Here is a 14,675-nt window from a genome sequence, read left to right on the forward strand (position 1 = left end):
ACGTGTTTCTCGTTTCTCGTTTTGTTTATATAGATTAGACCGTTGGTTTTCCCGTTTGAATGGTTTTATACTAGTAATTTTGGGGCCCTTTATAGCTTGTTGTTCGGTGTGAGCCAAGGCTCCGTGTTGAAGGCCGTACTTTAACCTATAATGGTTTACTTTTTTAAATTGTTATTTGGATGGAGAGTTGTCTCATTGGCACTCACACCACATCTGCCTTTATCTATATACCTTAATCACGGGGAGGCACTATTCTGTCTCACCACGGCACTAGACAAACTATCTATCATGTTTTATTTATTGCTTATTTGTGTTATTTCATATACATGTATACAAAATTATAGTAGCAATCGGATTGTTTTGGGTGTACCCTTATTAATATCTTATATATCTCAGTTATCTCATATACAATTGTTTCCATCTTTATTTGATATCAAATGATAAAACGGTATATGTTCAAATATAAAATCCAAAAAACTGGAAATAACTGACCCATAGACATTTTACCTTTATCAAAAAAGTGACTTATTATAGCGGCACAGCTAGCGGCATGTCGGTCTTTATTCATATAGGAGGATATCTCTACCGCACCACTCCCGTCATTGTACAAATTTAATACGCAAATAGTATATCTATTATCTATTATTGAATGCATGTATATTATAACATTGATTGTTAGAAAATATTAACTATCGGTACGAGTTCACAATGTTAGTCATTCTTTGAAAAATTCTTGGAACCCCAAAGAATAGTACTGAAATAATAAAAAGCCAAATAACAAACATACCTAAATCAAAGGAAATTCAAATCGGAAAGTCCCTAATAAAATGGCAAAAATAAACGCTCAAACACATCAAAAGAATTGAAGACAAATGACAAAAATAAAAGCTCAAAACATATCAAAAGGATTGAAGACAACTGTCATATTCCTGTGAAGGTACAGACATTTCCTTGTGTAGAAAATAGTGAATTAATGAATGGGATGAAAATCTTGGAGGAAAAATACTCATGAATTTGTTCTCTATACTTGTTTTGCTTTCTCTTTCTTGATAATTAATTTACCATCAGACATCTTCGAATTTATTTTTAAAGTGAATTCGAAAGTGTAGGCTTTAGTGCATTTGAAAGTATACTGTGACTGTGAAGAATTGTATTTATGAGTCTTCGTATTATCCTTTAACTGTGTCATAATTAGTCACATTAGGCAAAACGTGTTTTATAGATTCACATGAAAGAAAATAAGTTAAAAATTGGAACAGTATCTTTCTTAAAGTAGGACACAATAAGTAATTGCCTACTCATGTATAATCAGCCGCTTCCTTTTCTTTTGACATTATTATAAACATCATTATTAGGATAATTCGTTTATGGGTTGAACATATAACTTTTAATTAAGTTTCACAAATAATGTTAAACTGATCTATTTCCGGTTGTCGCTTTATGAAGTGTAAATTGTCAATATTTGGTTATTCTCAATGCATTATGGACAACGTATCATACTGGTAAGTGTTTATTATAATAGTAATCACAATAGTTATGAATGGTTTTATCTTTAATGTATCACCGTCGCCAACTTTATGCATCTGAAGCACAGCTTGATATACATCAGCAACATGTTTACTCTGCCGGGGCACCAAGTTATTTGTAGTTTGTATTGCCCTGGTACTCCGCCACCTCCCCCTTCAACCCCGTTTTTTTTTTTATCATAGTTACTGTTATTTTTGAATTTGTAAATTAGATGGTGGCCATGTTGTTATGTATAGTGTTTGGAAATACCATCATTAAGGTATTGACTCTATATTGCCGAAAATAATTTGAAGAAATAAAAGTCATCCTAATACAAGTTAACATTATCTAGAAGCTTGTAAAAGCTTTTTTTAATACATTATTTTAGGAATTTTATCTATCCTATTGAAAACTGACTGTGTCCGCCAATATCTCCTTGTATTGTATTCTTGGTTTATCTTATTCTTGGAGCTTTATCTAGGTGTTTTTTTGTGAATGTTTCTGTGTTTTTGTTGGTTTATTTCCAATGTTGTGTTCTTTGGTTGTTTAATTTTGACTCCGGGAAGCTTTTCACTCACAGTGCTTTAAATTTTGTTATTGTTGAATTGCTGCCTCCTTACTACTTACCCTTATATGAGTTACCTAAATTCTAAAATATGAATTGCTGACTGTATGTGCGAAAGGCTTTTAAAATAATTTGCATTCATTATATTTTAAGTAATTAAATCTCAAAATCGATTTGTTACATATGTACTAACCAATTATGAAAGTACTTGCATTATTTTCCTTAATAAAGAAAGGCAACAGTAGTATACCGCTGTTATTATTTTGTTGTTGCTAATTTTGCGTCCTCAATGCTTTTCAACTTCGTATTTTATCATAACTTGTTAAGTTTTTTGTTTCGAGCGTCACTGATGAATATCTTGTAAATATAACTCGCGTCTAATGTTCAAGATTTTAATCTTGGTGTCTGTAATGCGTTGTTTTACTTTACGGTGATATTTCCTACAAATAAGGTTTTGTTTTGATTATAGGTTCGTCATTAAGTTGTGTGTTCTAATTACCGTAGTCCATGTAGCAGTAGGCTTCCCAAGATTTCAAGATGTGATTCCTAATGGAGATAAGTTACCACATCCATGTAAACCTAATTATATATGGCATGGCGTTGGACATAGAGCAGACAGAGGCGAAGGGCCACTGAACGATTTCGGAAAAGATTTCCTTCGACTCGGAAAGGTTGGTGTAGATTTTATCAATAATTAATGAACCTTGTTTCCCGTGTTATAATTATAATGACTGTTCACTTTGAGCTTATTTACAATATAGGACATTTTATAAAAAAAAAGAAATGAAAGATATACACAAAGGGATATTCAACCTCATAAGACACTGACAATGCCATGGTTAAAAAAGAAAAACGACGAAAAAACTTAGCAAACTAAAAACTAAAAACTAAACAACAGAACCCAACCATAATTTGATGTATGGTGGCAGTGGGATCTCGGAATGCTTCAGAAGCTTAACTTACCTATCCTCTTCGCTTCTGGTGGAGCATAAGGTCGCCACAAGATTTTGCCAATCAGTTCTGTCTCTAGCCTTTGTTTCGGTTTCTCCCCAGGTCATGTCAAGGTCCTTCAGTTCGGCTTCAATAGTTTGACACCAGCTGATTTGTGGGGTTCCTCTTGGTCTCTTCCCCTATGGTATCTATCTAAGAACTATCCTGGTTATATTGGATATAGGCATCCTGAGAACATGGCCCAGCCATCTGAAACTCCTCTGTTGTATCCCGTTGACCATTTGACCCTTTGTTGTTATAGTTCACTTGCATTCACTTATGCCTTATATTTCTAGTTGGTACCTTTCCTTCCCATTATGACTTGCACAGTTTTTGAGACCTGGAATATAGTTTTCACATTCCACCCACCAATCGTTATGGTCTTTTTTAATCCATGAGATGTTCCTTCCAAGGCCTCCCAAGTTGGTCTTTCTCCTTGCACAATCATATTGCTACCTTGTGTAGCCCGTCGTCCCATGAATGACTGCTGTTTGTTAATTTCTGTGATAAGCTTTTGTTTTATAAGATGATGTTATTAGCCTAATGCTTAACCCCCAACTCAGAGAGGGTTAGTTTTTTTATTGAGGTTCCCGTCCCCTTGTTGTGCTGATGAGCGGTGATATTTCCAGTTTGTTTAGAGTTCAGACTCCTATACATTTTGCCTTACTGGTCTTACAACCCCTATCCGGCTGACTAATTACCCATGGCTTTAAAGAATGGCTTATTTTACTGAACCTACTTTAAGTGTTACCTAAGCTTTAAACACGTTTGTATGATTCAAATTAAGAAATATTTTCTTACATTTAGAAACAAGATTCCTATTCCTAAATCTTTGCTTTTGATGTACATATTTTACACACTTTCAAGCAGTTTTCTGGTAAAACCTATATTTGGGAAATATAAGTTAAAATACACATGATTTTCAGATAGCATATGCATGTATGTATGACATTTTAATTCGAAATGTTATTACTCACATTGATCTCAAAATCATTACAGTCAACAAAGATAAATTTTGTCAAAAAAGTGTTTTATTTTCCATACATGTAACCTTCAAAACAAGCTTGTTATTGCTTACCATACTGTATGGGGATTTTGTTAATGCTGTATAGTGACCTTTAGTTGTTAACACCCACGCCCTTTGTTCTCTAATGGAAAGTTGTCTGATTTGAAATCATACTTCTTCTTTTTATATATATATATAAAAAAATCTGATTTATAACATTTGTAGAAGTGGAATAAATCTTTATGCCAGCTTGATTCTGACAAAGATGGGATAAGTAACGGAGAAGAACTTGGTGACCCTGATTGTATTTGGACACGACAGACTATTCCGCAGAGACAAAATAAGATAACACATCCAGGTTAGTTCTCTCTGGATTATCTGTAGTATTTATAAACGTGCTTTACATACAGAATTACACGAGTTATTTGGAAAATTTGTCAATTTGATGTCTTAACTCTTTTCACACGTCTATCAAAAATTAAAATAACAAAAATATCGAACCGAAATTTCTCAACGGATAGCCCCCAAGTTTATGACAAAATCAAAAGCTCAAATACACCAAACGAATGAATAACAACTGTCATATTCCTGATCTGGTGCAGCCATATATTTTTGTTATATATACAACTCGTCTAAACATCAAACCAACAATGTTAAATCTGTAAATTTGCTTTCGAAAATTAATTTTTTTGTTCTTCCCTCGCCGGGATTCGAACCCATGCTACTGAGATATCGTGACGGCAAATCGCCTGTACTGTAGCCGTCCCGCTAGACCACACGATCACCTGGGCTTCACAATAATAAATCTTTCGGTGGCCGTGTGTTACCTTTCCTCGTCAGTTTTAATCTAGCGTCGTACTTCAGTACATGATATATAAGGCATGGAGATGGTATTGTTACAGATCAGCTCAATTATCTATAGAAAAGGATCTGAAAAATCTAGATCCTATATATATATATATATATATATATATATATATATATATATATAACATTGAAAACCTTAGATTTGCAACGGTGAATTCGATATTGAAATATAGATTGATTGAATAAAAATGTGGTATTTTACCGATAATTATATTATTTTTAATTTTATATTTTTGATTAAAGGACCAAGCGTTTTTAATAATGAAACTAAAAATATCAACAAAAGCCAAATACATTTTATTTAAAACAGGTGTTTGTGATCCTTGGGAAAGTGAGAAGTGCAAGAAACAAAATACATGGGTTGACTGTGATATAGACGAACTCAAATGTGCTGCCATTCATGATAAAAGTTAGTATTATCTTAGCATAGATGTCTTCATCCTACTAAAACCTACTCCTTACGCAACTTTTTTTTAATCATTCGTCCATTGAATTCACTAGTCGATGGAAACAATATTTCATAAAAACGGAACTCCATTACCTTGTTATAAAAATAGAAAAAAAATCAAGGGTCATACAAAACTGATAATCCGGAAAGGACAAACAGCACAAATGAAGAAAAATATATGAAGCAAAACAATGAACAATAATGATAGTGCACGAAATACTTCTCAAAATACTAGAGGACAAATTACGATTGAGCAACGCTGACCAACCAAGATGCTGTGAAAGGATTGACATGTCTTGGCTTCTTTTAATACCATTTGTTTATCATGAACGAATATGTTGGGTAATTTTCATAAATACAAAAGGCTCAATACTCTGTATATATGTAAGCTACAACACGTGTTAAAAAAATCCCCAAGGCATAAATATTCTAAAACGGTAGCTACTAACCACTTACAATATAACAGTCGTTTGTAGCATAACAACCCAGTAAAAACCCATTCATCAAAAATATAAGTACAGTGGTTCTCTCAAGCAATGTGTAAATGAATGTTGTCTTTCGGTGAAAAAGTCGAACGATAGGCTATGTAAAATGTATTTACAACTTCTCAATACTTTAAGACACTTGTCTTTAATTGTTGTCTTACATCGAATATTGACCTTTAGGTGACTTTTATTAAGTGTAATCCTCATACATACATGTACATATATAGTCAGAACTATATAGGTTACCGAATTCATCATAAATAATTTTATAAATCCTCAGTTATAATACATTAAAATAAAATATCAAGCAATTACTAAAAGCTCAAAATTGATTTTTTTTAAATTCAATTATAGCAAGGACAGACTTTTGGGAGTCTCTATACGTATTCCTGAGTACATGTTTTTCAACCTCTAAAGATTGAATAGTCCAATACTTTAAGCATACTTAGAATTATTATAAAGAATTATAAACAAATGAAAGGAGTTGTGGAATTTACGACTACGAGACAGCAACTATATGGCATGATTGATTTTTTTTTAAATACACAGAAAACTTTAATGCTAGTCTGACTTCTACAAAATTCTCTAGATTTAGTCGTTTCATTTTTCAGGTGTAATGAATATTACAATTCGAATGCCCGAGACGAAGGTACCGAACTCAGAGACAAACTACATGTGTACTATGTTTGATTTACCAAGCGATGGAGACTTCCACATGATTGCCAGTGTCCCTTACATTGTAAACAATTATGTCATGCATCATATGTTGTTGTTTGGGTGTGCAGATACAGGTAAATTAACTCGTTTGATGTTGTTTGGGTGTGTAAATACAGGTAAAATACCTCATATGGTGTTGTTTGTGTGTGAACATTCAGATAAAATATCCCATATATTGAAAAAAAGTAAAAACAACTTATCTGTTGTTGTTTTGGTGTAGCAGTACAGGTGAAATACGCATATGCTGTAGAGTGAAAATACAGGTAAAACCAACCAAACTATGATGTTTTGGTGTGAACATACAGGTAAAATAACTAATATTTTTATCGTATAAAAACAAACAGATTTGGTATGATTAAAATGGGACAATTATTCAGAAGAGTCCAAAAAGACGCATGTGTTTCTCAAAACTACGATTGTTGTTAAATCATAGCAGAAAAGCGTTCTACAGTGGGATTCCAAAAATCATTCCGTGCTTCTCATTCAGCCGGATGGTGGTGACTATATCCCTTAAAACAGAATTTTTTAATGCTTCCCAAAGTATCTGCTATCATTAAAATCACATGGTCCTTACGGCTGACCTCTTCACACGGACACTACTCCAGACAGACAGCGAAGATATGCTTGTATTTATATCGCATCATCGTTTGTGTTTTAAAAACATTTTGCGTTTTTAGCAACTTGCGTTTTCACATCTATTTCAAATTGAAGACAGTTTAAGGATGTACTTAGGTGAGGTTTTGGAATTTCTGTCAAATGTTCGGACTCCTTGGTGTTTTTCCATACAACACAATGTAAAATATTTGGCCCATAACACCCATTTATTTTTTCATATAAGATTTAATACCATGTGAAAGGTCATTTACTAAAATTTTAGAAGATTCTTAATTTTTTTTCTTTTGTTATGAGACCAAATAATGCCAATGCAAATATAAGGTTAAAGTCCGAGTCAGTCTTTTCCGGCCATATTTTAAATCTCAAATATCTCGAAAAGGAGGTCCATGACCTTTCAATATTTTTAGCTTATTTTTATCCTTAAGTGATGCTCTACCAACTTAAAATATCAATTTTAATTTCTTAATTTCTTAATTTTAACCTAACCTCACCTAAGAACATCCTTAAATGGATTTTTCCATGCATAAAATCTAAATAACTTTTAATCAGCTTTATGCTTTCGATTTTTGTCATCTTATCATTAAGAAAACGATAATGTTTTAATTGCCAATTAAAAAGATGCAATCAGTTACCTTTTTATTTGGTTCTACAATTCTATGCACTTTTATTTATATAGATTACGTCAGAAAGATTGAACCAAATAATCCTAAGTTATGCCAGATGGGGGCAAAAGGCTGCAGTGACATCATAGATACATGGACTGTGGGAAATGCTGGCCAATGTGCTCCAAAAGAGTTTGGATATAGAATTGGTATGAAGGGATATAAACGTGTGTTACTTCAGGTGAGTATATGCCTTGATGGATCTGCTACATGATGTGCACTTTTGAATAACATTAAAATAGTTTGAAAGGATATAAACGTGTACAAGCGTTGGTAAGGGATACATATCTTGGTATACATGGACATATTTCCATATATATATATATATATATATGAAAGGAGGCTGTGTATTTCTTAGCCAGTTATTAGGCAATTATTGTATAGGTTATAGAAATACAAATATGGTTTTGCTTGATTTGTATAGTTTTTTAATATGCACACAATTATTTAGATATTTCCAAGAAAGCGCGCTCGTTTGTATTTTCATCAGATGAGTAATGTTCTTATTTCACCACCGATATTTCATACATACTTTAAAAAAAAAGTAATGACCTGTCCACTCGAAATAACATAAGCAGGTCATTCAAAAGTGTGCACCACATTTTTTATGATATTTCGAACAGAGAGAAAATTATTAAAGTCACTCCTTATGATGAAATTCCAAATTGCATGTTTAATGAGTAAATCAAGAAAACAAAAGGTTGATGGCGCCATGGCTATATGAAGAAAAAATGTCTACGAGCTAATTGACAAACAAAATTGCCAATCAGAAGATATGTTACATCTAAAATTAAATGATCTAAGAATGTATGAAATTTTGAAAAGAAAATAATATCGGAGACGGTTTGATACATCAGCACTTTGTTTTAGGCTCATTGGAATAACCCAGAGTTGAAAGAGCATTATGTCGACAGCTCAGGTCTTACGCTTTTTTATACAAGTAAACTAAGACCAAACGATGCCGGAGTTTTGATGATTGGCAGAAGCAGTTTTACATTGCCACCAGGAAGATCAGATATTGAAGTTGTTGGAACATGCTCTAAACAATGTAGCAAAAAAAAGTTCAAAGGTCCTATTTATGTTTCTGCCGCATTAAATCATATGCATTATTTGGGTGAGTTTTGTTGTTGAAGATTATTTATCTTTTTATATATCATTTATATTTATATGTGCATTAAAGATTTAACATTGATCATGTTAATACAATGTGTAATGGTTAAATCAGAAATATAATTATCATTGATATTTTTGCAAAAGTTGATTAAAAGAATATTTTGCTCTCTTGCTTATTTAACCTATCACGATATTTTCCCATAGAGACATTTCTCTTAATTCAGAAATTCACAAGAAATTTTGAAGGAAATTAAATCAAAATTATTATTTCTTAGGAAAGTTATAGTAGATGTGTTGTTGTATACCATTACACTGGGATATTTCGGGTTCCATTTAGGAAAAAAAACAGTCTCCATAGAGTTGAAGTATAAGACTTAACATGTCATAGCAAATAGTAAAAAAAAACTTAAAAAAACAAAGTCTATAAAACACAACATAGATAACAAAACAATGAACAATACGACTCCAACCGAAAACCATGGCTAATCTCAGGTGCACTGGAAGAATAAGCATGTTCCACTTTAACCCTCCGCCATGTTACTTCTGTAAGTACACATTTGGTGATAAGCATATAAACTCATCATAGATACCAGGACTGAAGTATGCGTGTGTTAGAGACGAGTATAAAAGACTTATTAGGAATTTGCCTCTATATTGAAGTATGGCAACAGAATGTTGTTGTATTTACAGGTAAAAAACAGAAGATAGAGTTGATACGTGATGGCAGAAAAATTCAAGATATTACAAAAGAAGACAATTTTAATTATGATAAACCAATCACGCACAGGTATATCTTGTCGTCTCTTATTTTTCATCTTTTTGCTCATTAGCTGTCATATTTTTAATTGTTTTTAATTGTTGTCATTTTAAGTGGTGGGGAAATTGTTTCTTTTTTTGGTATAGAGTGTTTGCTTCCTTGTTTTCTTGAATATCTGTAAGTACACGTATTATCCCCCTTAAAAATCGAGAAAAAATGTCACAGCCCACGAGGGATTTGTAAGAAAAAAAGGCAAAAGGGACATCCATTCTAAGCTGCAATTAACATATTCCTAAACGTTTATTATTTAATTCTAAAAAAAGTTATTTGAGTGCAGGTTAAGTAATTTTAAAACCTTCAATTATCACAACACGTCTCCCTTTAAAGAAAGGTTGATGGTCGTCATTTTATTGCTAAACGAGTCAATGAACAACGAAATTAAAGGACGACAAGTAGAAAAGTCTTTTAAAAGGTTGACAGACCGGTTGACAATTCAAAATTTTATTTCTGAAAATAACAGTAAAATAAGTGCTTTATATTGTAGTTTTAGCAGCCCAATCGAAATACAACCTGGAGATGAAATAAAAACCACATGTGTGTTTAAAACAACATCTAAACTAAATTATACCTACTTTGGACAAGGTACAAATGACGAAATGTGCTTTGGGTTTTTAACATTTTATCCTGCAAAGAATGTGAAACGGAAATTTTGTACATCATGGAAAAGCATTCCAGTATGTGAACTTATAGCTCCGATAGTCAGAGGTTGCGAGACAGCAAAATTCACAAATTTATCAAATCCTGAATTTACTGAAATGAGAAATGCTGTAAAAGATCACTGTTCTACAAACGATACCTGTTTAGAGAAATGTAAAGATCATCTAACAATCATAAACATGCATCCATGCATGGACGGAGATGTAGGAAAATTCATTAAGTACAGATTAAAAAAGTTTCGGGACTCCAGTGTAACAGATTTCTATAATGGAATTGAATCGTGTTCACTAAAACATGCACCTCTTTTATTACAACCAAACACAGCGAAATCGATCAGTATTTTTCAATTTCACTTTGTAGTCATTTTTGGTTGTATTGTCATGTTCATCACATAAATCAATGTAAACGCTGTTATCATGATAATCACATGAATCAATGTTAATAATAATAATAAAATAATAATGAAAATTTATAAAGCGCCCTATATAAAAGATAAAAATTACTCTAAGGCGCTGTACATACACATGGTAATTAAAACATATCAATGACAATAACATAAAACATAAAAAAAAATACATCGTGTCAGATTCAAATACTGAAATAAAAAATGCCTACCATGAAATAAAAGGTCAATACGAAATACACGTTAAAACAAAGAATAAAAAAATAACAATATAGGATAAAAGCATGCAGAACAAGCAAAAACTCAATACAAAAAGTAAAAAAAGCCCGTAAAAGTGAAAAGAATTCAATCTAATTAAAAGCAATACGATAAAAATGAGTTTTTAACTGTATTTTAAAACACTCTAGGGACTTGCATTGTCTTAAACTGTTCGGGAGATTGTTCCATAGAGATGCCGCTACCCAATCAAATTGTCTTTCACCGTACGTCTTCGTTCTCACTTTTGGAACGGTGAGTAGTTTTGTGAAACTTGAACGCAAAGATCGGTTTAGCACGTGTAGATTGACTAGTTCCCGGATGTAAGCAGGGCCAATGTCATTCAAAGCGCAGTACACATAAGTCAGTATTTTGTATTGTGGTCTATATTGGACGGGTAACCAATGTAAATCAGCAAGTATCGGTGTAATATGTTCATGTTTTCTTGTCTGGTGATAAGACGAGCTGCTGTATTTTGTACTTTTTGTAATCTGTTCAATGTAGTCTTGTTGATACCGTTCAGCAGAATATTCCCATAATCAAGTCTGGATGTTATTAGATTGTTCCAATCACCACACGCTGATGTCTATTCGTCAAATACGATTTAATCCATTCGAGAGCGCAACCAGTTATGCCATATGAAAATGACAGACGTTCTAGAAGAATTCTGTGATCTATAATATCGAATGCAGCGGAAAGGTCCAATAGCACCAACACTACTGATGACTGTTTATCTAAAGCTGCATTGATATCATGATGTACTCTCGCTAATGCAGTTTCAGTTGAATGGCGTGGTCTGTATGCTGACTGAAGTGGTTCACACAATGAGTTCGAGTCCAAATGAACATCTAGTCTCTTATCAACTACCTTTTCTAGAGTTTTCGAAATAAAGTGTAAATTGGACACTGGTCTGTAATTTTTGTAAATTTCGGAATCAAGTCCAGGTTTTTTCAGAAGAGGTCTCACAAGAGCCTGTTTAAAGTCTGACGGCACGATGTTCTCATCAAATGATGCATTGACGATTTCTAAAATAAGTGGCACGACAACATCGGAACACTGTTTCAAGAGGTTCGACGGAATAGGATCAAGCTCGCAGGACTTATTCGGAGCTTTTTGAATGATAGTTCGTATCTCATCATTGGTTGTGTGTTTGAATGACAACAAATGTGTACCAGTGAATTCAACATCAGCCTGTAGAAATGCAATGTTATCACCATTCACTACGTTTTGGTCTCTTAGTCCATCTCTTATTGTTACAACCTTATTGACGAAAAAATCAGCAAATGAGTTTGACAGTTCTAAATCAGAGGATGAACTTGGCAACGGGGTTTGTTGTTGTTTACCCATGAGATGTTTTGTTAGTTTAAATAACTGTTTGTGGTCGTTTCCACAATTCTCAATTTTAGTGGAGTAATAGGTTTCATTTTAATCTCATAAATCAATGTAAACACAGTTATTATGTTAATCACAATAATCAATGTAAATACTGTTATCATGTTTATCAAATACGTTAATGTAAACAGAGTGATCATGTTTATCACATACATGTACATAAATGGTTACACATATACAGTTATTGGTTTTTCGCCGCTAGATCAATACAATTATTTGATAGAATTTAGTTTTTGTAAATAGTATTATGAAACATTATAAATAAAGGAAATGGTAGTATACCGCTATTCAAAAGTCATAAATCGATTGAGAAAAAACAATTCCAGGTTTCAAACTAAAACCAAGGGAAACACGTCAACTATAAGAGGAAAACACAGAAACAACAGGAATACTGAACACTAAACCGGTTGCACAAAATAAATTTTATGATTATTGGACTGATATATCTTTGGTTGGTATAGAAGCTTCACAATCTCTTCACGTTCAACAACATAAACTATCACAAGATTGATTTACCTTACCTTTATTTGGTAAAACCTTGTTTTTTTTAACTCTATAACTCTATTTTCGTAAAAAGGGTAAATATTCAAAGGAGCAATAAAAACATTTAAATAAAAACAGACAAACACAATTGACTTGTTTCACATTTTTAGCTTTTCTCATCACTTGGCGTCCGTCGTCGTCCGTCGTCGTCGTCGTTAACTTTTACATTTTGAACTTCTTCTAGAGAACCACTGAATGGAATGAAACCAAACATGGCACGAATGTTCCTTATGAGGTGTTAACCAAGTGTTGTTACTTTGTCGCCATTCCATCATCCAAGATCGCCGCCAGCGGGGGACTAAGTTTAACATAGGACCCTTTGGGAAATGCATACAAATGACTTCTTTTAGAGAACCACTGAATGGAATGAAACAAAACATGGCATGAATGTTCCTTTTGAGGTGCTGACCAAGTGTTGTTACTTTGTAGCCAATCTATTATCCAAGATGGCCGCCAGTGGGGGCTTAGTTTAACATAGGACCTTATGGGAAATGCATACAAATGACTTCTGTTAGAGAACCACTGAATGGAATGAAACCAAACATAGCATGAATGTTCCTTATAAGGTGCTGACCAAGTGTTGTTACTTTGTAGCCGATCCATCATCCAAGATGACCGCCAGCGGGGGACTTAGTTTAACATAGGACCCAATGGGAAATATATTCAAATGTCTTCTTTTAGAGAACACTGAATGGAATGAAACCAAACATGCCATGAATGTTCCTTATGAGGTGCTGACCAAGGGTTGTTACTTTGTAGCCGATCCAACATCCAAGATAGCCGCCAGCAGGGGGACTTAGTTTAACATAGGACCCTATGGAAAATGCATATAAATGACTTCTTTTAGAGAACCAATGAATGGAATAAAACAAAACATAGCATGAATGTTCCTTATGAGGTACTGACCAAGTGTTGTTACTTTGTAGCCGATCCATCATCCAAGATGGCCGCCAGCGGTGGACTTAGTTAAACATAGGACCCTACGGGAAATACATACAAATGTCTTCTTTTTGTGAACCACTGAATGGAATGAAACCAAACATAGCATGAATGTTCCGAATGAGATACTGACCAAGTGTTGTTACTTTGTCGCCATTCCAACGTCCAAGATGGCCGCCAGTGGGAGACTTAGTTTAACATAGGACCCTATGGGAAATACATACAAGTTTCTTCTTATAGAGAACCACTGAATGGAATGAAACCAAACATGGAATGAATGTTCCTTTTGAGGTGCTGACCAAGTGTTGTTACTTTGTAGCCGATCCATTATCCAAGATAGCCGCCAGCGGGGGACTAACTTTAACATAGAACCTTATGGGAAATGCAAACAAATGACTTCTTTTAGAGAACCACTGAATGGAATGAAACCAAACATAGCATGAATGTTCCATATGAGGTGTTGACCAAGTGTTGTTACTTTGTAGCCGATCCATCATCCAAGATGACCGCCAGCGGGGGACTTAGTTTAACATAGGACCCAATGGGAAATATATTCAAATGTCTTCTTTTAGAGAACCACTGAATGGAATGAAACCAAACATAGCATGAATGTTCCTAATGAGATACTGACCAAGTGTTGTTACTTTGTCGCCATTCCAACGTCCAAGATGGCCGCCAGTGGGGGACTTAGTTCA

The 14,675-nt window shown here is 33.6% G+C and overlaps 1 protein-coding gene across 1 annotated transcript; it reads left to right on the top strand.

The window, feature by feature from the left end:
- The first annotated feature begins 1,351 nt into the window (after positions 1 to 1,351).
- On the top strand, positions 1,352 to 13,129 carry LOC143063123 (tyramine beta-hydroxylase-like). The gene is made up of 9 exons (XM_076235090.1): positions 1,352 to 1,502; positions 2,541 to 2,742; positions 4,293 to 4,425; positions 5,245 to 5,343; positions 6,479 to 6,658; positions 7,876 to 8,042; positions 8,732 to 8,975; positions 9,665 to 9,761; positions 10,276 to 13,129. Exons 1-9 carry the CDS (start codon positions 1,441 to 1,443, stop codon positions 10,841 to 10,843), a joined length of 1,752 nt encoding a protein of 583 aa, XP_076091205.1. The 5' UTR covers positions 1,352 to 1,440; the 3' UTR covers positions 10,844 to 13,129.
- The last annotated feature ends 1,546 nt before the right edge of the window (positions 13,130 to 14,675 follow it).

The sequence above is a fragment of the Mytilus galloprovincialis genome, chromosome 2, assembly GCF_965363235.1.
Source record: "Mytilus galloprovincialis chromosome 2, xbMytGall1.hap1.1, whole genome shotgun sequence".
Classification (NCBI taxonomy): domain Eukaryota; kingdom Metazoa; phylum Mollusca; class Bivalvia; order Mytilida; family Mytilidae; genus Mytilus; species Mytilus galloprovincialis.

What these genes read in the sequence shown, in the direction of transcription:
- LOC143063123 (XM_076235090.1), top strand. Translation starts at nt 1,441, where the DNA reads ATGAAGTGTAAATTGTCAATATTTGGTTATTCTCAATGCATTATGGAC. An exon ending in GTTTGGGTGTGCAGATACAG is followed by an intron (nt 6,659 to 7,875) that starts GTAAATTAACTC and finishes TTATTTATATAG; the next exon opens with ATTACGTCAGAAAGATTGAA. An exon ending in ATAAACGTGTGTTACTTCAG is followed by an intron (nt 8,043 to 8,731) that starts GTGAGTATATGC and finishes ACTTTGTTTTAG; the next exon opens with GCTCATTGGAATAACCCAGA.